Source organism: Amblyomma mixtum, chromosome 6 (genome assembly GCF_055824585.1).
Source record: "Amblyomma mixtum isolate Tamu chromosome 6, ASM5582458v1, whole genome shotgun sequence".
NCBI classification, from domain to species: domain Eukaryota; kingdom Metazoa; phylum Arthropoda; class Arachnida; order Ixodida; family Ixodidae; genus Amblyomma; species Amblyomma mixtum.
The window spans coordinates 100395975-100420331 of record NC_143017.1 but is presented as its reverse complement, the minus strand read 5'-3'; the positions used below and the strand labels follow the sequence as shown (position 1 = coordinate 100420331).

The following is a 24357-nucleotide window of genomic DNA, read 5'->3' as shown; positions in this document are numbered from 1 at the left end:
GCACCGAACGATAACAACAAAACAACTCTGACCAATCCTCCCCCCCCCCCCCCCCCCCCGCGGCCGCACCATTGCTTCAGTGGCAACGACTGCAGCCCTTGATTGAGTTATTGGTTTCCAGCCCCCTAATTATACGCCTATATTTGTTTGCGAATTTCAATGATTCAGTTGACCATACAAAAATTCGTCGCAATATTAATTACGTCATTATAGTTGCTGACAGCCTTTCTGTCCTGAAGGCTCGAGGGACGATGTTTCGAGCTGTGGCCTAAGGTTTTTCAAGAATTGCGGTTTAGTTGGGCACCTGGACATTGCGGCATTGATGATAATGTGATTCCTGATTTTTTGCCAACCTCTGCGCTTTGCTGACCTGTGGTGCCATAAATTTCAAACTCTGCGCATTATTCAACCGCCAGCTTTAATCGTTTCCTGCCGCTGTACTCCTTGAGTCATGAGCTTCTGCTTGCTACAGTGGATTTTCAGCATTTCGAATTCCCTTGGAGTGACCGTTAATGCGGGCCATGGGAATGCGAGGCTTCAGTGACCCTCTTGCGGTACAGAATGCCACAATTAAATATTTAATTGCATCCATCTCTTTCTGGCGAACCTTTATGAATCATTTGGCGAAACTCAAACACTTGATCACGTTCTCCTCTTTTGCCGGAGGTTTGATTCTCCGCGAAAAGGAGGAGGAAGAACATTTATTTCCGCCGAATACGGCGCGGCAGCCACCTCCCGGTCCGCACGCAGGCGTCCGGAGAGGCAGTCTGTCGCACCGCGGCCGGAGGACATCCGATCCCGTCTAGGAGAAGAGGTCTTCAGCCTCGGCCGCCAGGCGGACGGCGAAGCGCTCAGTTTTTTCGTCGGAGCTTCTCAGCGTGGTCTGCCATTTATCGCTAGTTTTAATCGCGTTGCGCCCTGGGGAACGAACGCATCTCCAAATTATGTGATCTAATGTTGCCACGTGACCGCAAAATTTACAAATTTCGGTTTGTGCACCGTCCCTCTTCCGCCCTCTGGCACCCGTCCAACTCCTCCACTGGGGCGAGAAGAAATTTCGAGCTTGGAGTCTTCTCCAGTCGTACGACTCCTTTTTACTGAGGGATCTATCCGGTGGCGGATATATCCTCCGGTCTTTCTTCAGATTTTCGATTACATCCCTAAACGTACCAATACTTTCTTTGCTTTTAGATGATGATGTGGAGGCGTCCGCAGCACCCAGAGGTAGTGAGGAGCGGGCGAGCATGTGGGCAGCGTCGTTGCCGGCGAGACCGGCATATTCTGGGGGCCAGATTATAGTCACGCTTTCGGCGAGAGAAGACTCGTTCAGAATTTTGGCAGCAAGATTGCTGACTCTACCCTTGCTAAAATTCCTAACCGCCGCTTTGCTATCCCTGACGACGTGACGAAGATACAAGCTTCAACCTTCAATCCTTTTGGAGATACTCAAGCTAAGTATTTGCACTGGACTACAAAAACAGTGGCATCCATGTAGCACAAACTGGGCCATGAAGTGAGGGCTCCTGTAGGTCCAACGGTAGAAGCCCATGTGAGCCCCAGTGAGGCCAATGTCTGGTTTGTAACGCAGGCTCCAGTCTGCCCCTGTGGACTGCCTACAAGCGCCCCAACAGGTCTCATTTGGGATCGATGCAGGTAGCCCACGTGGGGTTGCCCACATTTGGCCCGCATTGCCTGATGTGGGTAGCCCACCCAGCTCCCCCATCGCTCCTATTTTGGTGTGATGTGGGTAGCCTCTGACGATGAGCGTTACCTTTCATTTCAGTTAGCCCCTCCAAAATCGACATGGGACCTATGCGGGTTTTAAAGGGGCAAGCCCAATTGGAGCCTGCGCACATGGTCCTCACAGGGGGCTGATATGGATGCTTTAGAGGCAGACCCAGCACTAAACGCCCCAAATGTACCTCAAGGCATAATATCATGCACTAATATTTCAATGTCGGCCGTGCCTAAGCAGCCCACCAAATTTTTATTTGCAAGCGCGGGGGCAAATGGGTTCATTATACGCTTGTGCTCTGCCTTTTGAGCCTTGTGAGCTGTTTATTACCTTCTTGTGCTATGTCTGCTGCCCACAACGAGCCAATGTTAGACCTTGTCCTGGTAACGCACTCCATTGTTGGCGAAGAAGTTAGCACAAAAAAAAACGCTCTTGTTTGTGATGCCGAACTACGATGACGTTTGGAAAGTCTCAGGTAGTCCAGGGCATTGTGGAAAGTGGGCACAGGCATGGTCTGATATATTTTGCACAATATATTTCAGTGCGAGAGCCCAAAGCATGTAATCTGAAGTAATCGAGCAAAAATATTTGGTGAAGCAGCCTTAAAAAACAACGGATAAGTACAGGATGAACAACGCGGACGGAAGCATTCAACTTTCATCAAAGACCATGAAAGGCCAACTAGCCTAACAGAAAGTGTTACTGGAATAGAGACGCTCTGAATTATATGACAAATTACCTATAAGAGTAAGTTAATAGCGAGTTTAATACTAACTTCTGAATTGAAAAAATTCATGCACAATAAGATGGTGGCACGCAGGCGGGTTCAGCCCCGATGTAGCCGATGTAGGACCGCTTGTGACAATGCATTGACTGCACCATTTAGGCTTGCAGCTTTTTTTTGCGTATAATGCCCGCATTTGTATTGGTTGTTTTATTGGGTTTAACGTCCCAAAGCGACTAAGGCTATAAGAGACCCCATAGTGGAGGACTTCAGAAATTTCGAAGAAGTTTTGTTTATTACAAAGCGATCGCGCCCCGTGAAGCCCTCAGCGAGCCCGCCAGCTCGGAAAATAAGTCGTCGAGCTAATCTGTGGCCGACTTGCCAGCGAGGGAAGCTTGCGCATGTGTCTAGATTATTTGAATTTGTCTGGTATCCCTGCTGCTCTGCAGGATTCCCTTCGACTCTGGAGAAATTCTCTTTGGCGAATTTATCCACCACAACCTTAGGGTCGCTAACTATAATTTTCGCTGATGTACTTGCAAGTGCAGATGCTATGGCAGATTCTTCTCCAATCTCAGAACAATCCGTTAGATCTGTGCAACTGGCTATATGTTCAACTTCTGCGCTGGCTACCGCTAGGGCCATACGGCCGTCGCCATAGAAACACAGAGCATGCCTTGTGAGTTTTGAAACGTCTGTCAAGAGCATCGGCCCGTTTCTCTCTCATTTCTCTAAGCCATTTCTGTCGTGTCACCGTATAGATGTGTGTAAAATTTAAAAAATCTAGAACTTTGTAGTGAAGTGTACGGACCTATTTATACGCCCTGCACTTGCACTTTACCTTGCTTATGATTTACTCATATGCATAGAGTCTGGTCTAATCGTAATCTTCAAGAGAAGTGAGCTGGCTATGCCTGATGCTTGGAATGTGACCAGTGTTGATGTGACCTTGAGTGTTGCTTATACAAGATCACTGCCATGCGTATGCAGCAACATAATGTCTCAAGCAAGTATTCTGGATTTGTGTCATGAGCATCTGTGGCCGAAACAAGGTGTCCGTTGCCCCATCCTCTTAAGCAAAGAATTTAACCCCGTCAAGTAGCAGCTGAGCACGAGGGACAAGACTCATGCAATATGGAAGTGGAGTTCGAATTTAGGACTCATGTTCTCTAACCAGGTGAAAGTTTGGGCCGGTTGTCAAAAAACAGCTCTTACAGGATACAGAGGAGAAGGGGACAACACATCGTTGTTTCCGGGGGCCTGCCACCGCGATGTTAAAGCCAGGTTCAACGCACACTACTGTCGTCGGCTGAAAGCAGTAGGTTGCCCGACGTGGTACTTATCCAGTGTCGCAGAACGGCTACTGCGAGAACTCAGGGGCTGGAAGGATATGGCAACCCCATCAGAAGAATGGAAGCCGTTTGCTGTTATTCCATACATTCAGGGCATTTCCCACAACCTCAAGAATAATGGGTCTAGAGCTGGCGTAAAGGTGCTCATGTGGGCGCCTACTAGTTAAAAAGCCTGTGCGCTAAGGTCTACAGTGAGCGAAGAAGAAAAATTTAATACCCAAAGAAGCACCATAACAAGCACGTGAAATGTGTAAAATGCAGGCGTACCTACACCGGTCAAACATGAGGCACTTGAAAGAATGGCTCCAAGAGCACGAGATTCATTAAGGGTGCCATCGGCAGTTAACTAGCTAAACACTGCCGAGAGGATTAATGTGTTCCCCAGCTTTGGAACACCATAGTCATCTCGTCATACATAGATCAACGAACCCGGCAAATTGAAGAAGCCATCGGCATTCTGCAAAAGAGCGACGTCAGCATACCTTCGATAGCACTTCGCGACTGCAAAACTGATTATCTGCGCGCGACGTCATAGTTGTGTACCACGTTTACACCTTGTGTGTTTTTATGTGTTTGTTTTCATCCCCTTCCTTCCTCGTACGAACGGAATGTATATAACTGACGAACGTGCAATAAAATCTGGTTGTTAGTCAGCGTCCTGTCCCCTGCCTCCTCTGTATCGTGTAAGCGCTGTTTTTCGCCACAAGGTCGGAACTCAAGTGTTGAAATTCTTCATCACCTTCAAGGCACCCTGAAATGATTTCGATGGGAGTAGTCTAGTCCAACAGATATGTAGAGGAGGTCTTTGTGGGTATTGGAGTCAAATTTGAAGTCTGTGCGTGGACCATACAAGTTATAAATATTTTTTTTAAATCGCTGCTCGCATTAGCTTGTAGCCGATTAGGGCGACCCAGCTCACCACGCGTTCTTTACCTCGACAATATCAGAGGGCAGGCGAGGCGAGCCTACTGCGAGCGGTGATCATTTTTTTTTGTTTAATTATTTCTAAAATATAGGGTCCACGCAGAGTTTTCAGATTTGAATCGGATACCAACAAAGACCACCTCTACAGATCTGTCGCCCTAGATTATGCCAGTGAAAATCATTTCGGCGTCCTTTTAAAGGAAGCATTTCTTGAGCTTTGATTATGGCTGCCACTAAAACCTGTGGTTCTATTTTCAGTAGTGGGGTCATTTTTTTCTATGAGCAAGGTACTCGACATTTACCAAGGTATTCAACTCGTTACTACACAAACCGGCGCAAAAGAGCACTCATTTACATGTTTCTGGTCTACGCCAGTGAGAGGCTAGGCCGTGCAGCCTGGTTCACGCCTCAGGGTTCATAAATCTCCAGAACCTGAGCCTTCTCCTCATGAGCGGATATCTAAGAGCTCATAATTGTTTTTTAGGACTCTAAATGCACTATTATCATATAATGACTGAATTTAAAGCAGTGTGCGCACCTGATATTAGTTGCATGTATGCTCTTGTGTACTGAGTTATCTTTTGCCTATGGCCGTTAAATAATTAATAAATAAATTTCTTCTCATACTCTCGTTTTCATCAACCAAACGATGTCAGTGAGGGCAAAGGTGACTTTAGGTCATGTGGGACACCAAAAAAACTGCAATATACAATATAATCTCATGTTCCTTTGTTACCATTCTGGCTCTTGAAGTGCGCTGGCTTAAGGTGGGTTGAGACGTTGTCTTGTCAAAAAATGTATTTTCAGATTTTGCGATAATCTGACAAATTTCTTTATCGTTCAGGATGTATACACTCGTAAGGATTCAATTTTTCAAAATTGATTTTTTCCTCTCATCGACCCAAAACGTGGCTGCTCGTCGACGTGGTCTCTTCATTTCGGATAGCTGCAAAAATTCAATGCTCGGAGGTTTTTTACCAGAAACTCACCTAAAGGATTCGGCTTGGAATTTGGCTCTGTTCGTAGTGCATTTTTTGGCCACTAGGGCTCCTCCTGTAGCTCTTCTGTCACATGTTGTGATGGATGAAACGGTTTTCAAGGACTTTCAGAAACGGAAACTACAATATGCGTCACAATGCCGACAGTATTCGCAACCCAGTGCACATCATGCCAGATGTGAATTTTTCGGCGTGCAGGGAGCGCCATTACGAAGAAGATGAAGAAGGTGACGTTCAGTCCCCCTCGAGCTCAGTCCCCAGTAAGAGCTGATCGAGGGCGACCGCACGACGAAATGAAAGGAGCACCCGTAAAATACAACAAGCGTCTCATCACCAGCGCGATGGCTGTTCTGCTCCTCTTCAGCGCAAAATGCGTAGCAGGTGAGCAGTAATGGTTAGCAGCGATGTCAGCTAACGCTGTCGTAACTATAACCCGCGCACCAATGTGAAATGGCTCGTGCTTTGACTTGCCCTGCTTTCGTTACTTCAGAGACGCGGTGTAAGATAGTGACGAAGTAGAAAAGCTACAGTGAAGCAGCTGCTTGGGTCATAGCTGATAGCTGATTTGGTTATCACTGTTGCCTTCCCGCAGCGAGCACAGATGCCTTTGGGGATTCCTGCCGGTCGACTCTGAGATATCAACCCTAGCTTCAATGGGACCTGACTCATACCCAATTTGGGGTTGACACGGAGCGACGCCCAGCGCAAACTACACACTTCTGCCTTAATGTAAAGATAACGCGGTGACCATCTTGCATTTAGGTTGGGGCCTCAGTCAGTCCTGACTCACACCCAATTTGAGGCTGACACGAAGCCACGCCCAGCGCAACGTACAGTGTTTTTCCTTAATGCAAAGGTAACGCGGTGATTATCTTGCATTTAGGTTGGGTAGTGGCCAGCTCTTCCGACGGCAGAATTCTGTTCCATACCAATTGCGTTCGTCACCGTGTACCATGCCGCGGATTTCGCTTGCCGGTGATGTCGAATGCTTAGGTATGAACGTATGCCACCAGCCTCAACGGCCCTGAACTGTTGGCTCCGCTAAAGGAGTCGCCGGCGGCCACCAGTGAACCCGCAAGGAATACCTTCCTGATTCATCGTAGCCTATCTGATGGCCTTGTAGCTCAGCCGCCCAGCGCTGAGCTATTCGTCGGCATTGCTGGTGATCTCTGTTATTCACCCTTCATTACACGCAGAGGAGGAGTTGAGCCCGTTTCTCAGCCACTACGAGGTGCTGTCGTACCCGGCGGGTCAGCCGGAGCTCAACACAAGTATGCACCGACACAAGCGCTCCTCGCAGTACTCGGCCGACATCATGCACGTCCGTTTCAAGGCCCTGGAGAGGTAGCGGTAGCACCTTTTAGGGTTTGTGGACGCAGCGCCATCTTTAGGTTGCAGTGCATGAAACGCAACACATCGTTGTATGAGTTTTTATTGATGTGAAGGGCCTGAAACTCGAGTTTAAAACATATATGCCCAGATGTTATCATCAGCCTGATTACACCCACTACAGGTCAAAGGCGTCTCCCATGTCTCTTCAATTAACCCTCTTCTTTCCCAGCGGCGGCCACTATATCCCCGCAAACGTATTAACCTCATCCGCCCACCTTTCTGCCGCCCCCTCCTACGCTTGCCTTCTCTTGGAATCCACTCCGGTACCTTTAAGGACCACCAGCTATCTTGCCTTCCGATTACATGCCCTGCCGAGGTTCATTGCTTCTTGATGTCGACTAGGATAGCATTAGCCTGCGAGACAAAAATGTCTTAAAATTAAGGTGGCGTTAATTGATTAGAAGAACCATAGAGCGTGTAAGCTTTCTTATAGCCTTTGGCAGCTCATCAAGGGCAACAGAAACGACAGTGATAATGATCTCGGTGATGATAGATTCAAGAGATTTAATTACTGACCATCAAGGAATCTAAGGCGAGCACTTGTTTCAGTTCTAAAAATGTCAGCCCGCTTTAGCTGAAGCAAGGGACCAAAAAATTTGAAAGCCAAGAGCGTCGGTGTTGATCTTGTTTTTAAAAGTCTCTAGCGTAAATCTCTCCTTCGGTGCCATTCTCTGAGTTCTGCCGCTGGTAATGAACACTTAAGAAATGTTTAAGTGCTAGGAGTGCTCCCTGCACATCTTCTTCCTATTCCTGCTGTCTGCATGCCTTTTTCTTGTTTTCTGAGTGCTTCGAGTGCACGAGTCTACTACCTGCTGTGCCCCATTGTTGGGTTTCTGCTCAATCCAGATATACTGGTCTGAGAGTGTAATGTCCGATGCCAGGACAGAACTGAGAATTCTAGCCAGTTATCTTAGAAACAGCCACGTGGATGTAAATTGCAGTAGCTTCCAGTTCTTGGAAGCCACTGACGGGAAAAGTATATTATTCAAGAAACTGGTAAAGCGCAGTTCGCGAACGAGGTCCTCTCCTCAGATTTAAGACGCATTGCTGTCTGCTGTCAATTCTTCCGCGTGCCGAGTCCCTTCGCGTTTTGGCTTCGATAACTGTAGTTTTACCTGCCTGAATGATGCCTGCAGAATGAGTGGGCAACACGTGCAAATTACCCCAGTTCGCATTGGTAAAGCGTACGCAGCAAATCTACCACCTTTGAGACACATGTTCTCAGCTAATTCTAATTTCGTGTGGTGGAGGAATGACAACCGTCCGTAGTTGACACGGGCACGTTAGAAAGGCAACATCTCACTAGTTTTTGTAAAATAACACAGAAAAACTTCCGCGGAAGCTCTACAAAGCTGGCGCAATCTTTTATTCTAGCGCACAAATTTGCAAAGACATCCTACTTTTCTTTATAAATCACTAATCGTAAAAACGTAGTTTTTTTTATGCCACCGGAACGATAATTAAGTGTAGAACTGTGAGTTTCAGAGCTTGAATCTCTTTATATTTTGTTCCCTCGTGCACAAAACTCTATTACCCAATGACACGAACGTTTAACTTGTTATGAAGTGCAGAACTGCGCTGACAATGGAGCAAAACTATTGCATCAACTAGCCTGCAAGAATGTTCTCACAGGATCAATACGCAGTTAATATTCAGCGTCGAAATCAGGAGGTAGCACACAATCGCGAGGCTGGCGAGAAGTCGGTAACCAAAAATAGCTGCTCATTCTTTCGTCTCCTGGCACCATGAGCCCGTCACACGTTTAATGCAAACCAGAGATGCCTGCGTACACGTGACGTACAACACCATCGCGTGGGTTTCCTTAGGCAGTCTCTCAGGTCGATCTTGTGTGACAACGAGTGTCAGCAGAAACTTCAGATGTGCTTGAGACCTAATATGGTGAACGTACTATGATGAAATACTTTTACAAAAATAACAGATGTGAATATAAGTTTTGTTTTTGGTATTCGTGACGTCGACGCAAAATTGAGTGCAATGAGGCCTCGTTTTTTTTTCTGCTTACTTCCAGAGACTTCCACCTTGTACTCCGGAGAGACATGTCCGCATTTTCCGACAACTTCGTCGTCAAGACTTCACAGGGGCCCATCGACGTCGACATTTCGCACATCTACTCCGGTCACATTGAAGGTGGTCTAAGCTGATGACTAACTCTTATGCGCAATACCCTTCGTGAATTCGTTTACCGCGTCAATTGAAATCTCACGGAGTGGCACATGCCTTTGAAAACGCTCCCTCCTCTTTGAACACATCGCCCGTACACCCTTCCTGGCCACATTTCAATGGCCGCCCTTCGAATACACCCGCGCGATGTGAGAGAGCCCTCACGCAAAACTAAAGAAACGTACACTCCACAACACCTTCCTCGAAAAGTGTACACATCCTCTCAAGGTAATCGTGTCGCTTAAACAGCACAGCAACTGGAACACATCTTGTTTACCCCCTTTCGTAATCTAGCACTTTTTATTTATTTATTTATTTATTTATTTATTTATTTATTTATTTATTTATTTATTTATTTATTTATTTATTTATTTATTTATTTATTTATTTATTTATTTATTTATTTGTTTATTTATTTATTTATTTATTTATTTATTTATTTATTTATTTATTTATTTATTTATTTATTACAGCTCCCACAGCGCCAGTTTTGGCTTGGTATTACAGTGCAGGGGAGGGGGGGATATTACAAAAAACCTTTCAGGCTGAGATTTGTATGCGCATACATGACGACTGAAAAAGAGAAATCACCCTTCTTTTTAAAACATTAAAATAATCCAACAACGAATAGCAAAAAGGTTGTAATAAATAAAAAAAACTCCATGAAGAAGCAATGAAGAATACGTCACAGGACCTAGTTACTATAGATGAATTTCGCATAGATAAATAGCACTGCCAGGTACACTGCAGCAATAATGAGGAAAAGTCATTGCCCGCAGTGGTGGCGTTATCACACGGTAAACTGTTCTGTTCCGAAATTGTTTGGGGGAAAACGACAATATGAACCTCTCAGTTAAACGCCCCGTTTCTCGAATCTTACTGGCATGGTCTCGTCGTGAGGAAACATAATCGGTCGGAAAGAAATGATTGTGTTGTATTCTTGGTTTGGTTTGGTTTGGTTTAGGGGGGTTTAACGTCCCGAAGCAACTAAGGCTATGAGGGACGCCGTAGTGAAGGGCTCCGGAAATTTCGACCACCTGGGGTTCTTTAACGTGCACTGACATCGCACAGCACACGGGCCTCTAGAATTTCGCCTTCATCGAAATTCGGCCGCCGCAGCCGGGATCGAACCCGCGTCTTTCGGGTCAGCAGCCGAGCACCGTAACTACTGAGCCACCGCGGCGGGGCTGTTGTATTCTTGTCAGGAATGAAAACTTTTGTGAAAGAATTTCAACTTTAGTGCCTTCTTGCGCTTGTGTAACGTACCCCAGCCGAAGCATTCATTAGCCCGTGATGCACTGAACAGACTCATGTAATTGCCAAAATATACCGTTGCGCCTGCATGACATGCTGGGAAAGGAATGCAAATAGCGGCAGACGTGATTTTTTCTCTCTCTCTCTCTACTTCTAGCAATGCATGCCTAGGCTAGTCGGCCCATACACATCGATGAGCCAGTGCGATCACCTCCCTCATTCCCAACTGCGAACAACACAGCTCTCCATGCACACCGCTTTCAGGTGATCCTGGAAGCCTCGTGTACGGATCTGTGGTGGACGGCGTCTTTGAAGGACGCATCAGCACGGGTGACGGGCGCGTGTTCTACGCGGAACCGTCCTGGAAGTACTCGGGGAAGCTGCCGAAGCCAGGCCACACTGTCTTCTACGCGGCGGAAGATGTGCGCCTGCCGCCTCAGCTGGCGGCACACGGCGGCTGTGGTTTGGACAAGCTGCAGGCGCACTTGGCAGCCCAGGGCATCGACCTGCGTGCTCGCTCGGTAGGCACCTTGCTCATAAGCATCATTCACTTTAGATCTGCCACCGTTCAATAAAATGCATCACACCACAAACCATTTTTTTGCAAGCCCGAGAAGGTGCTCTTAAAAGTCGATATGAATCGCCAACTCTTTCGCCACAATCTTGTACTATCAGCAATGAATGAAACGCGAACACGGAAACTGACGTGACATAAAAACAAAAGCCCATAATGTTAGCTCCTGGAGACGAAATGCAAGCGAGGTTGATAACACTTCTGAAGAAGAGTATTCGTGCCTCCGAAGTCAAAAGAACATGAGCTAGTATTAAGATTTCCCTGACTAAAATATTCTTATTTGGCGTTTCGTGGCTCAGTTGTTCGCGTTGCATTCCTTGCGAATAGTACATTCAATAAGAACCCAAGGGAGGTTAAAAGATATTCGTAATCCTGTACTGCGGCCTTCCTCATAGCCGCCGAGCAGCTTTTGGACGTTAAACTGAGTATACCGCCATCATTGGGTTGTTTTTTTTTTTTTTAGATGGCCAAGGTGAAACAGCGAAGTAACGAGGGGTTCTCTGCTGGCCAGTTGCCATATACATACTCTACAGTCATTACTTACAACGCAGAGCAATGCCCCAAAGCATCCACGCAAGTACAGTCAGGCCGGAATGAAACGCGAACAGAGCATGTCAAGAAAACAAAATATTTTACCTGCCTACTTTCAGCTTAAGTGTACAACTAGCCTGATTCATGTGTCTGGGCAAAGGGCCTACTGAAATGCATAATCGAAATTAGGTTGTAAAGGAATATCTCACGGCAAAGCAGAAATGTATGACATATGCGTGTTCGCGTTTCATTCCGGCCTGACTGTACATTTGATGTGCTCGTTTTGCATCGTGTCGTACGGAAACATGAACACTGCAAAAAAGAAAAACACTTTACAGGCGTTTTCAAGTCTTCCTCATTCGCACCCGCCCCTGAAGGGTGTTTTGTGCTTTCGTACATCTTTCACTCGGGATGTTTCGCGAAAAAGAAGACATCAATAAAACGGAGAGTTGAGCTAGTTGGTACATGTTTCTTGGAAAAAAACAGCGCTAAACGAAAGGACAACGAAAAAGAGTACAACAGGACCGGCTCTGTACAACAGGACAGCGCCGGTCCTGTTGTACTCTTTTTCGTTGTCCTTTCGTTTAGCGCTGTTTTTTCCAAGAAAAAGAAGACCCGAAAATGGGAACATGCCACCTAAAGGTGTTCGGGTGCATCACATGCCATTACTGCTGATGTTATGTCATTTTCGCGGTTCTAAGAAGTTTGCGGGTATGGGGTGGCCACAGCTGCCATAAGACAGAGTTAATTGGGCAGATATGGGAGAGGTCGTTGTCCTGCAGTGGGCGTAGTTAAGCTGATGATGACACCCCTACACCCTTTAGGAAAAATGCACGCAACGGGTTCAGAACTTCCTCCCACTTTTAGTGCTTATCTTCAGCATTCTTGACATTTATCGATTGTGATGCCTACGTAATGTAATATAAATGTACTACCGGAGATTTTCCAGGCCACTGCAGTCGAATTTCGAAGGACGCGAAATACTAGAGGCCCGTGTTCTGTGCGAAGTCAGTGCACGTTGAAGAACTCCAGGTGGTCGAATTTCCGGAGTCCTTTACTGCGGCGTTCCTAATAGCCTGAGTTGCTTTGGACGTTAAACTCCACAAACAAGCCAAACTACCTTCACAGCAGTGGAAAGGCTGAATGCACCTACAAAAAATATTTATAGAAGTGCAAACACTAAAAGTACAGAAATGTGGGGAAATTTTTATTTCATGGAATAAAATTTAGACCGGTGACCGCGCCGTAAGGGAAGGCATAAAGGAGGGAGTGAAATAAGAAAGAGGTGCCGCAGTGGAGGTCTCTGGAATAATTTCGACCACCTGGGGATAGTTAACGTGCACCGACATCGCACCGCTTCCAGAATTCAAGAGCAACAAAGACAGCGCAGAGATACGAGACCGCGGCACACGCGCTACTTGCAAGACTATGAAATGAATAAAGTGCTGCGAGTAGCGCATGTCCCGTCGTTTTCCTTTCTGTGTGCTATCTTTGTTGCGCTAGAATTCTAGAGTCTATGCACCAACTTCCCCGCTGAGTGTTTTAGCTCACAGCACCCGGGCGCCTATTTCGTTTCGCCTCCATCGAAGCGCGGCCGCCACGGTCGATTTCCAACCCGAGTACTCCGGCTCGGTACACGAAACGAGCGATCAGTGATTAAGGCAGTCGTCTACTAGGTCGGAGTACCAATTCGAGTCAGAGTCGGGTCGAAATTGCGCGACTTGCTGCTGCGAGACTTTTTTTTGTTTTGTTTTACGAATTCTGGCATTCTCATTGAAACGCAGCAATTAAGAAGATGCGCTGTCAAATCCACTTTCTGCTAAGCGCCTGATATACGACGCGATAACATTTTATGAATGGCGAAGTTGTACGCGTCAGGTTTCACTGCATGATTTCGAAAAACAGCTTCGGCTGACATAAGCGCTGTCGAAATGATTTTCGCAACCGCAGTGATGTGAAAGGGTTGGTACGGCGAATGTGCTTTGGCCACGCTTCCGGACGAGTTCGTTTTCCGGAGCGCTGATGAATAATACCTCCTCCTTGCAGATCGCGCAGACGCTATTGCAGCCAGGCACAACGAACTTCTTCTAGCATATAAAGACATAATTATGCATTTTATTGCAGTAGCCAAATGCGCAAAAAATTTATGACAGTGGATTAAAGCACGCCTTTGCAGACGCAGTCGAAGGGAATGCATGAGACCGCCTGCACATCGCCGTACACCTTTACGCTGAACTGTCGGTCATTCGATCAAAGATTGCTTTCGGCGGCACGATGTTATGAAACGGCTCTTCAACGCGAGGAGAAAAAACAAATGACCCTCCGCTTTCCCTTACCCGTCAGGGTCAGTGGTTACTGACTCAAGCGGGTATCTCGCCCCTTCCCTGCGCCCCGATTACCTCTCCTATTCCCACCCCGGCTCCCAATCTTCGCATCCTCCCCCTTCCGTCCAACATGTCCCCCGTTCTCCACGCCGGCCGTCGTCATGCGGCCGCACAGCACCATTCCCCTCTCTTTGATACCCAGGGTGTAGCTTACACGGATGCCTCCTTCGTGGCTCCTCGAGGTTCCTGCGGCTACGCCCTGTACCACCCCCACCTCCCCGCTCCTGAAACTCACACCAGCGGGCCGTTTCTACGCCCTCCAGATGCATTGTCCCTCGAGGTCCTCGCCATTGCGCATGCACTCCAGTCATTTGCCCTCCTTCCCTCTCTTCAAGAGTACACAGTCTATTCAGACTCACAAGCCGCTATACACCACATACAGAAACGCACCCTAACCCCTTCTCTTCAACAGGAGGTCGAACGAGCGGTCTCCGCATTGCAGCCTTCCATCGTTTTCCTCCGCTGGGTCCCTGGGCATTCAGGGATTGACGGCAATGAGCTGGCTCATCAGCTCGCCCGTGACACACTTTTCCGGGCACCGTTGATCCCCTGGCCCAAGCCCTCGGAGGACGGTGGGAGACTCACCCTTCGCCGCACCATAAAAGAGGTCTACCTCGAGCTCCGCCTCGACAAACGCCTTTACCCTCCCCCTCATCCATCACTCACAGTGCCGGAGGCTCGCCTTCTTCGGCACGTTCAAATGAATGCAATCATCACCCCGTCTCGCCTCTTTCTCTATCGCTATCGATCGGACCCTTCCTGTCCCAACTGCCCCTGTATCTATGCGGACCTTGCCCATTGCCTCTTCTATTGCCCGGCTGCTCAGCAGTCGGGTTCCTACCCCCCACCTTCTTTATCCATCACCACCTGGCTCGACTGGCTTGGCGCTGAAGGGGAGGAAGAACAGCGACTTCTGGTCGCCCAGGCGGTCGACATGCTCGGCCTGTAAATTTTGGCCGAATAAACGTCTTCTACTACTACTACTACTACCCTCCGGTGCCCGCTGCGAGGCGCCAGAGAGGCGCCTGCGCGAGACGTGTTTCTTGGGTCGGAAATGGAAAGTAAGCGGAATGGAAGCGCATCCCAGCTCAGAATTAGGTGGCTGAATAAGTAAAAAGGCGTATATATAGTTTTGGATGTTTTAACGCTCACTGAGGTCGTAAATATTATGTGCGTGTGCTGCTGCTCCGTAGAAAAGCACGCAAAGTCGGTTGAGATGGTAGCCCTCTCCACACGTGCGGCCCCTAGCGGCGGCGCTCACTTCCGGTCACAATAAGTGGCCACACTCCCGCCGTCGCCGGAGCACCTTTTTTTCATCCACCGTGCTCAGGAGTATAGCGAAGTAGAATATATTCTAGTGGCCGAAACACCTCCACGCCGGCGGCCCTTTTTCGCACTGGTGTCATGAGATGTCGTCACTGCAACTTTTCCTACTGCTGTGGCGCGGCTTCCTATGATTCTTGGACTTTTCCGCCCGCTGTAAATGTAGTTATCTAAATAATCAGTACTGCTACGTACACATTTTCTTATTGTTCATTATTTCAGCACTTCTGGTAGCGATATGCAGTGCAATCATTTTAAGCCCGAGCAACGCACTGTGCGATTTGTTCAACCACGTATCTCACCCCGCCGGGAGGGGGGGGAGTACATCCTTCATTCAGTTTCAGGGAAAATATATTCTAGAATCTATTCACAATCGTGCTTCACGATTCACTCTTACAAATTACTCTTATCGCACTAGTATAACCCAACTAAAATCGCATCTTGATCTTCGTTCCGTAGCATCCGGCCTCGCCTTTCTCTTTATCACAAGTATTTTCACACCTTGCCTCCCGAGAACGTGCTTATCCGTCAAGCGCCTCGCTTATCATGTCACAGCCACCCCAAAGCCGCCTAACTCTAGCGCACCCATTCCACAACATTGAAAAATTTTTTTTCTCTGTACTGCCCTGGATAGGGACGACCTTCCTGGTCACATATCGCTTCTTTAAATGACCTTCAACAATTCGAACCTGCCATTGAAACTTTTTTGTCATGACGGCCGTACTTTCAGCCCACCACTCATGTAATACCCCATAAATGGTTTCTTTGGAAACTTAATAAATAAATAGATAAAATAAAATTGTCCACTTGTATACAATGTGCTGAGAAAAAAACAAGGTGTGCTTACAGAAGCGGAGAACATATGACTAATTTTTGCGATACCTGTGCCTGCAACGTTTAACAACGTCCTCACGAAAGCCAGTTCAGCAGTAATTTAACTGAATTGATTAATTAATTATTTAGTACTTCGGTGTGCGTACTAAACACTGCAGCAACGGGACCCCCCTCTTCGGATATGGCAGAACCGACGTTAGTGTAAAAACACGACTGAGAAAAGGCAAAGGCATAAAGAACGAACTCGCAGCAGTAAGAGAAATGCTTTCACATTACTGCTCCTAAGCATACTTAAGTGCACCCCTGGAATTTTTCACTTTTATGGCCCCCAGGCATTGCTCCAGGCACAAATACACCCTGCGTTCGCTCTTCGCCGTTGACTCCCACGTACTGCACACTGCCGTCGCCTCATCCAATGACAAAAAGCCAAAAATAAAAAATAAAAGGCATGCAGTCACAGTACAAAACTTATATTCCTGCTCTCGTTGCAACTTCCAACCCGCTGGATACCTGCCGGCAATGCAGGGGACTGGTCGGCGCCGGCGCACTGCTTTTGCACGCAGAAGGGCTTTGCGTCGCGTCCGGCGGTCGCACGACATCGCCGATGTGCCAGAAACATGGACACGCGGGCCAAGTCGTGGTGCCGAAAATAAGTTCCGCAGCAGCGAAGCCAACCGCCGGGTCTGCCACCTACAGGTGGGTGTGTGCACGTGCGTCTCAACAGTCCTTCCGTGAGAGCAACCTATATACAGACCTCCGTAATGTCCCCTCCTGCCGTACTCGTCGCCACAAAGACTTTCGGCGACATTTAGCTGTGCACATGCACAGTACGTGCATACAGTGTGCATGCATGCCGTAATACTGATTTGAATCTTCAGAAAGACACGTGCAGTTCAGAAGGTAGAGAACCAAGCTCAATCTGTAGCATGCCAGAGTCATGTTGACCTTGTGACAATAATCCTGAGCTTAATCTCATCAAGGGGAGGTGATTTTCGCACCTGGTCTCATCCCCATTGCTTTCTGCGCATGTTAGGCCGAGTGAAGTAAGGTATTGTTTATAGCGCCGTGCGACGGTGCGGCAAGCGCTCAAATTCAGTCATTTATCAGCATGCCCACCTCACCGTACCTCCATCATGAGACGAACGTGCGAAAAGTGTTCCGGCATCTGGACGACTTTCTTTGTTAATAACAATTACTTGATTCAATGAAGCGTTCTTTTTAAGACCAAGCTTGGTTTGTGATATGAACTACGCGGGTAGGCAGCACGAAAAAGCAAGGCGATCAGCGAACTTTTGGAGACAGAACCCGACAACGCAAGAAGGTATCTCTCTTAAAAACTATTGTTTACCACACTGACTTCTTCAGTTTAAGCATAAAATTAACTGATGATGGCACAGCTGTGATGTGTGCGCTTTTCACTCGCAGTGGTGGCTCGGGGGTTGGGCACATAATCCAGAGAGCTCCTCTACAGCGTCTCTAATAGCCCGTGTGTCGCTTCGGGACTTTGAAACCCACAATTTACAACTTCTCTCGAGACAGCGTGCAGTGAGGCAGTCTCCGCATAAACTGCATAAACTCCGCATAAACTAGCGCTACGTCAAACATACTTGTAGCTACAAATGATGCTCTATCGCTAATTCAACGACACATCACAGCCTTGGCGAATTTAATAAAGGCGGCGCAAATCATTGCCTATCAGGGTTCAGCATGTTCGTTTGTTTACATGCGTGCCGCAGAAGCGATTGTCGCGCGACCCTTTATTGCTGGCCGCTTGATCGGGCGTGCGAGGCAGGCACCAGTTGCACACTCCAGAAATATAAAGTGCACCTATGAGATATTTCTGCGAACACATCGCTTAAGCTTAGACGGTGATTTAGAACCACAAAATGAGGCGATGTACTCACGTGAGGAGCAAAAAATTGCGAGGACACTTTGGTAACTAAAGTGTTGAGAGGCGAAAGCCGAGAACACTATGTCGTGGCGACTTTCGGTGGATGTGACGTCACTCCGTTCCCGTGGCTATATCGATACCCAAATTATACATCTTTCGGGGATATTAAATGTTAATTACGCCTACAGATTTTTCCATCTAATTCGACACAAATCCGGCGTTTTTCCGACCATTCTGTAACAATTTTCATTATGCCGTGACGGCTTCCGGTGGATGTGACGTCACACCGTTCCCATGGCTATATCGACGTATGCGTTATTTCGACGCAATTTTGACATTCTTTACTATAATTAATGAACTCATTACTCTACAGTCATTAAACGGGGCTTCTAGGTTTATTTTTTCCTCCTCTATCTGAAGCAACAATTCGTTTTCGCCTATCGTTTTTAGTTCCCGAGTTAACACGCTGCCAAAGGTGTGACACCCTCTGCTAACGGACGATAGTACGAGCCATTAAAGGCTTTCGCCTTAAAACTGGACTGGACAAAGGCTCCACGTCGTAGCCGAGGTTCGTGACACTGCATTTCGTGGCAAGCATTTTGCACGAATTTAGATCGGGTCATCCCATACAGCTGCGCCGTCGAACACTTGTGCACTTTCACACTGTTCACATCCTTTTCGGAGGCTGTCTGCGAAGAAATAATGTTGTCTCCGCAGGAATAATAATCTAAAAATTTTTAACGTTGGACAGTTGCAAGGCACTGTTATGGAAATATTGAAGGTAACAGTCCATTCTTCCGATCTGTACCAAAATCCTTCTTGTAAAGTGTTTCCATCGCTTGCATCGAGGAGTTAAGACTGTCATAGAAAACTAGAGGAGAACGCTTTTGACGATAGCGAATACGTTACAGCAAAAAAACGCTAGCCTGCCGACGGGAGATCTGCGGATGCACTGATTGTTACAGTAAAATCTTGGAATACATGAAAAAATTAGAGGTCACTGCGGTGACCCGCATTGGGAGAATGCAAAAGCATTGACGCCTCGTCGGCACTCATCGCCTCTTTTTGCCTCTATCATTTTCTTTTTGCTTGCTAATTTAACTACTGAATGAGCATGATTATCTAATGATTTAATTAAAGATCGATTTAGTGACTCTGATTATACCGTATTTTACCTCAATTAACCATTTTTGTTTTTCAAATTTGGCGACGTGGTTGCTTTCCCGTCCAATTACCATATCCCCGTCCAGCCTATTGAACCATCCAATGATCTTTGCTTGTGATCAACTAATTAATCTATGTCAATGAAACTTTTTGTTCCAGTATCACTCAGCAAATGCAATTCAATAAATTTCAAACTTAATTTTCGCACCTGTGCCAAACTTTCCACTATTTTGCCGTCTGCGGCTGTTTTCCCGTCCACTGACTATATCGATGTCCGCGCAATTTTGACATTTTTTCGATATCTGGCTCTAATTAATTAACTAATCAACCTATCGACAATTTTTTTTTTGCGCAGCATCCTCACATCATCATTTCTCGATTACGGCCATTCGTTTGATGCTACCTCTTCTGAGAACGTCAAAACTGCTGGGGACACGACCTCGCCGACATAGCCTAGAAATGCTTTCCCGTTTTCTCGTTCAAAAATGCTTTTGTCTAGAATTGTTGGGTAAGACTAACACAGTAAAGCGAGCATAGTTGGGACCATTCGCGCTCGTCCCGTACCCTGTCTTGTGTGTGTGTTTCGCGCAACTGCCATGTCTGTAAAATTGTGACCATTTCTTCAAGCAGACTGAACGGTACCGGCCAGCTGCAGTTTTTCATTGGTTACCAGCAAGTCACAATCAGCACTACAATAGAATTTTACGAAATGACTCCTCATGGCGTGCAGTTAGTGAGGCATGCATGGTTCAATATCAGTCTTGTACACGTTACAGAAAACAAGTAACCAATTTCAAATAGCAGCCCATGAAAAGCACCTGAAGATTGCACAAAAGTGTTACTATGACGTAAATTTTAATCCATATTTTATTAGCATGGCAGAAATATGCACGAATAAGAAAGAGCTGGGGCTGTTTGCATCATCTACAGCCTCTTGTAGTACATAGATTTGTAATTTCACCTGCAGCAGTTTTAGAAGTTTTTTTCGGATTTTTTACGCGTTTGCTTGTGAACACATCAGATGCGGTACTGAGGAGTATCTCCATGTAAGCTATGGAGGGAAGCGCGTTGCTTTACCATACGAACACATTGCGTATCACCTCGAAGTTACGCGTAACGGCCCGCTTCGTTGTTGCTCGCACTCTGAGGGGACAAAGCCCATGCTCACGAAATCTAACACTCCGTTGTGTGGCGTCCTGCTGAAATGCCAAATGCGAAGCGCAGAGTGTGAGTCTTGTCACTTAAGCTTGCATTTGTGGATATTCTCGCCCCCCGGCTTCATCAGCGTTTGCCACCGAGTTCCGGTTCTCAAAGTTGCATCACTGGTTGCGAGTTTTATGCGAAGCATACTACTTTAGCTACCACTTCAGCCCTTCACCGTGGTAATGCGCCTCCAAATCACGTGATACATGACGTCACACCACGTGACACGATGACGTCACGGCAGTAGAGAAACGGGGGCCCACCTCGCGCCGTCGCTGTGGTTGTGCGCCTCCAAATCACGTGATACATGACGTCACACCACGTGACACGATGACGTCACGACAGTGGAGAAACGGGGGCCCACCTCGCGCCGTCGCTGTGGTTGTGCGCCTCCAAATCACGTGATACATGACGTCACACCACGTGACACGATGACGTCACGACAGTGGAGAAACGGGGGCCCACCTCGCGCCGTCGCTGTGGTTGTGCGCCTCCAAATCACGTGATACATGACGTCACACCACGTGACACGATGACGTCACGACAGTGGAGAAACGGGGGCCCACATCGCGCCGTCGCTGTGGTTGTGCGCCTCCAAATCACGTGATACATGACGTCACACCACGTGACACGATGACGTCACGACAGTGGAGAAACGGGGGCCCACCTCGCGCCGTCGCTGTGGTTGTGCGCCTCCAAATCACGTGATACATGACGTCACACCACGTGACACGATGACGTCACGACAGTGGAGAAACGGGGGCCCACCTCGCGCCGTCGCTGTGGTTGTGCGCCTCCAAATCACGTGATACATGACGTCACACCACGTGACACGATGACGTCACGACAGTGGAGAAACGGGGGCCCACATCGCGCCGTCGCTGTGGTTGTGCACCTCCAAATTACGCGACACGATGATGCTTCGCATTCTCCAGGCTTAACCAAGTTAAGCCTCAGACATTTTTTTTAATATGTGTGATTACAAGTAATCGATTAGTGAAAAAAAATAACTGGATTACCGAGAACGTTACACCTTGCAAAAAGTAATCAACGCATTACAAATTCCAAGAAAACGTCATCTATTGTAAGTAATGAATTACTTGTGACGCGATACGTGAAAGTGGGTTCATTATCGGCAGGCTTCGGATACCCGAGTTTCTGCGTCGATTGACGGGCTGCTGTAGTATTGCAATGTGACTACCACTCTTGCACGGGGCTTCTGTTGTTTCGGCACAAAAAAGACAAAAACCGTTCGGAGTTTAATTACAGGTGCTCACCGTGTAAGGCTATATGACGATCAAACGCGAAGGTGCGTTTTTTTATGATCCGACACAGCACAAGGAAGCGCTCGCAATCTGGTCGGAGGCAGATCCACAAGCAGGTAGCCGCTACCAAGCGCGGGGGGGGAGGGGGGGTTCAAAACTGCCGCAGCTTGGCTCCTCTTGGCGTCTGAGTGCGGACGTACGCAATGCACACTTGAAACTCGTAGCGGCGGCTGACTGGAGCTTTGGTTGCCTTTGCGCAGATTGTGACGGACCACCTGCTGTATGAGTCGTACGCAATAGCAACAGACGACAAGACGGCCCGGGAGCGCATCGCCGCCTTGGTGGGACAGCACATCACAGCTCTCAACCTCATGTACTCGAAGACCGACTTCAACGGCATCGTCGGCTTGCGCTTCGAGCTCCAGAACCTCAGAGTGAGCGAACGCAGCATACGTCCGACGCTATCGCGAACCCTTAGCGCTAGTGGCCGCACTGCACACATCGTCGACGCACTCTAGTGGGGCACTCACATGTTTGTCGAACCTCCGAGGTCCATTTTGAAACATAAGCCTCAAGTGCCACCAAGGCAGCTCAGCCACGAGAGTGATGACCGTGCAGCTGTAGACCAAACCTAGCATTTTCTAAAAACCGAGTAGTCTGTGAGCGCGTCGGTTGTGATAGACGCCATCTAAAATGCACACACAGAGCCCGTGAGGCACTTCCATCATGCACTGCGTGGAGGCAAGGTAAGCTTCGTAAGGCAGTACTGAAGGTACTGGAAGTAATGTTTACATGTAATCTACACAGACTTTGTGGCAGGTGTCAAGCTTCTACCAAACCAATGATGTGAGGTACTTCGAAATAACTCTCTTCCCTTTCATGTCTGACTACCCAGTATTTGTAGAGCCTAATATAGAGGATAAAATCGGCGCTAACCCGAGTTTCTTCAATGTAAGTATAGCATTTTCCAACCGCAGTGTATCAAACAAATCAAACCTGTATTTACATCATCCGGGTATTAGAAGCGCCAACAAACAGGTCACAGTGAAACTTCAGTGAGCTCCTGCGCCGCCGTAAAGGCTTCACATATTCATGAATATGATATATATTGGAAACAACATAACAAATAACGCATTTTAAGAAAATAAGCAAGACACTGCTGGCATTAAGAAAACCACACCAAACAATGAAATCCAAAATAAGAAGTTTCCGGCGCTAACGCAAGGAATTTTGTATTGACGGCAAGTAATGACCAGGCATTAATCGTCCGTTATGACTAAAAATTCTCAAAAAGTGGCAGTGGAGGGATAGTTGTACAAATTATTTTCCTCCCCTCTTTTCACGCTAGCAACTGTCGTGGCTTTTGTAAAAACTCACTGCAGAAAGCAAACATTAAAATGTGTACTAAAATGGGGCAAAACAGGTCGATAGCATGTTTGATTGATTGAATTTTGAAATCATTTTCTTTTTTCAGTGGGGACGTTTCTGAGGACATTTAAGCAGCTTTCAATGTCACCACAGTCCTTACGATGAAAGAAAGCACTAGACTAATTTCTCAGTTTTAGACAACTCCGGCAATCAGGATTATGCACACTCTTAACTATAGGGACACCAAGAAGTTACTGAACACGTCTGCCAATTTTTTTTTCGAGAGAGAGTTTTTGACCTTGCCCTGAAATCTCGTACACATCGTATTCCTGTACTGTATGGGTTAGAATTAGATTTATTGTGCGACATTGTTAAGCTCCCGTTCAGCTGAGTCGTTGGGGGTGTTGAGAGAATCCCGAGTCAAACGTTGAGCTGAGGAATGTAAGTGATAGAGTTGAATTGTGATTACGAGGTCATAGCATGTCTCATCATTATGGCGAGTAAGGACGTAAAGTAAATGAACCGCACTGAAAAGAAACTTGGGATAATTAGTTGGGAATCGACCCCGCAACCCAATGGTTGCAGCGAGTCATACAGGCTGCCCCTAGGCCATTGAAGCACGTTCATTCTACTTGGATGACTTTTGGTGTATCGTTCGGTCCAGTATGCCTAGTGATGTATGCTAATGAGTGTGCGTAATTATACGGGTCATAATTAAGAAATTAAGTAGAATTAGCATTAACGCTGAGGTGTCGTATTGTTAAGGCGGATTATAAGTGTCTCCCGACTTCCGTTTCCGCATGACGCAGTAAGAAGCAAATTACCGTTAACGCTGTCTTATCGTATCATTAAGGCTCATCTTAAGTGTCACCCGAATTTTTCTTTCCACAGGACGTCACTACGGTTTGGTTTATTCCTAGGGAGCAGTTTATTCAAGTATTGCTTCTTTTATTTTCAAAGCAATGAAGGCAATTTGTTATGATATAATACAAGTTTGGCTGAATCGTCAGAATCTAAGTTTGACGAAGCCTTTTAGAGAAATAACTTATTTTTATCATATCTAAATAATACCAACTTCCCCAGGGTTTGCGCGCTTTACTGGGCCTCATAGCTGTGTTGCAAGGGAAGCATTCATCATATATAAGTTTTAATGCGTTAATAAATATTTCATACGCTTTACATTGGTTAGTGCTGTCGTAGACGTGACACCAGTCTTCATTTAATATTTTGTTTCGGAAATCCTCTATAGTGTGATTTGTT

The 24357-nt window shown here is 47.0% G+C and overlaps 1 protein-coding gene across 1 annotated transcript in view; it reads left to right on the top strand.

Annotated features, from left to right (window-relative positions):
- Nucleotides 1–2189: 2189 nt before the first annotated feature.
- LOC149339856 (disintegrin and metalloproteinase domain-containing protein 10-like) overlaps nt 2190–24357 on the top strand; it is a 51474-nt gene continuing 29306 nt past the window's right edge. Inside the window, exons 1-6 of the mRNA XM_089551009.1 lie at nt 2190–2232; nt 5932–6114; nt 6930–7077; nt 9155–9273; nt 10825–11081; nt 21990–22163. Coding sequence (XP_089407135.1) covers nt 2190–2232; nt 5932–6114; nt 6930–7077; nt 9155–9273; nt 10825–11081; nt 21990–22163 — 924 coding nt within the window. The remainder of the gene's footprint in view (nt 2233–5931; nt 6115–6929; nt 7078–9154; nt 9274–10824; nt 11082–21989; nt 22164–24357) is intronic.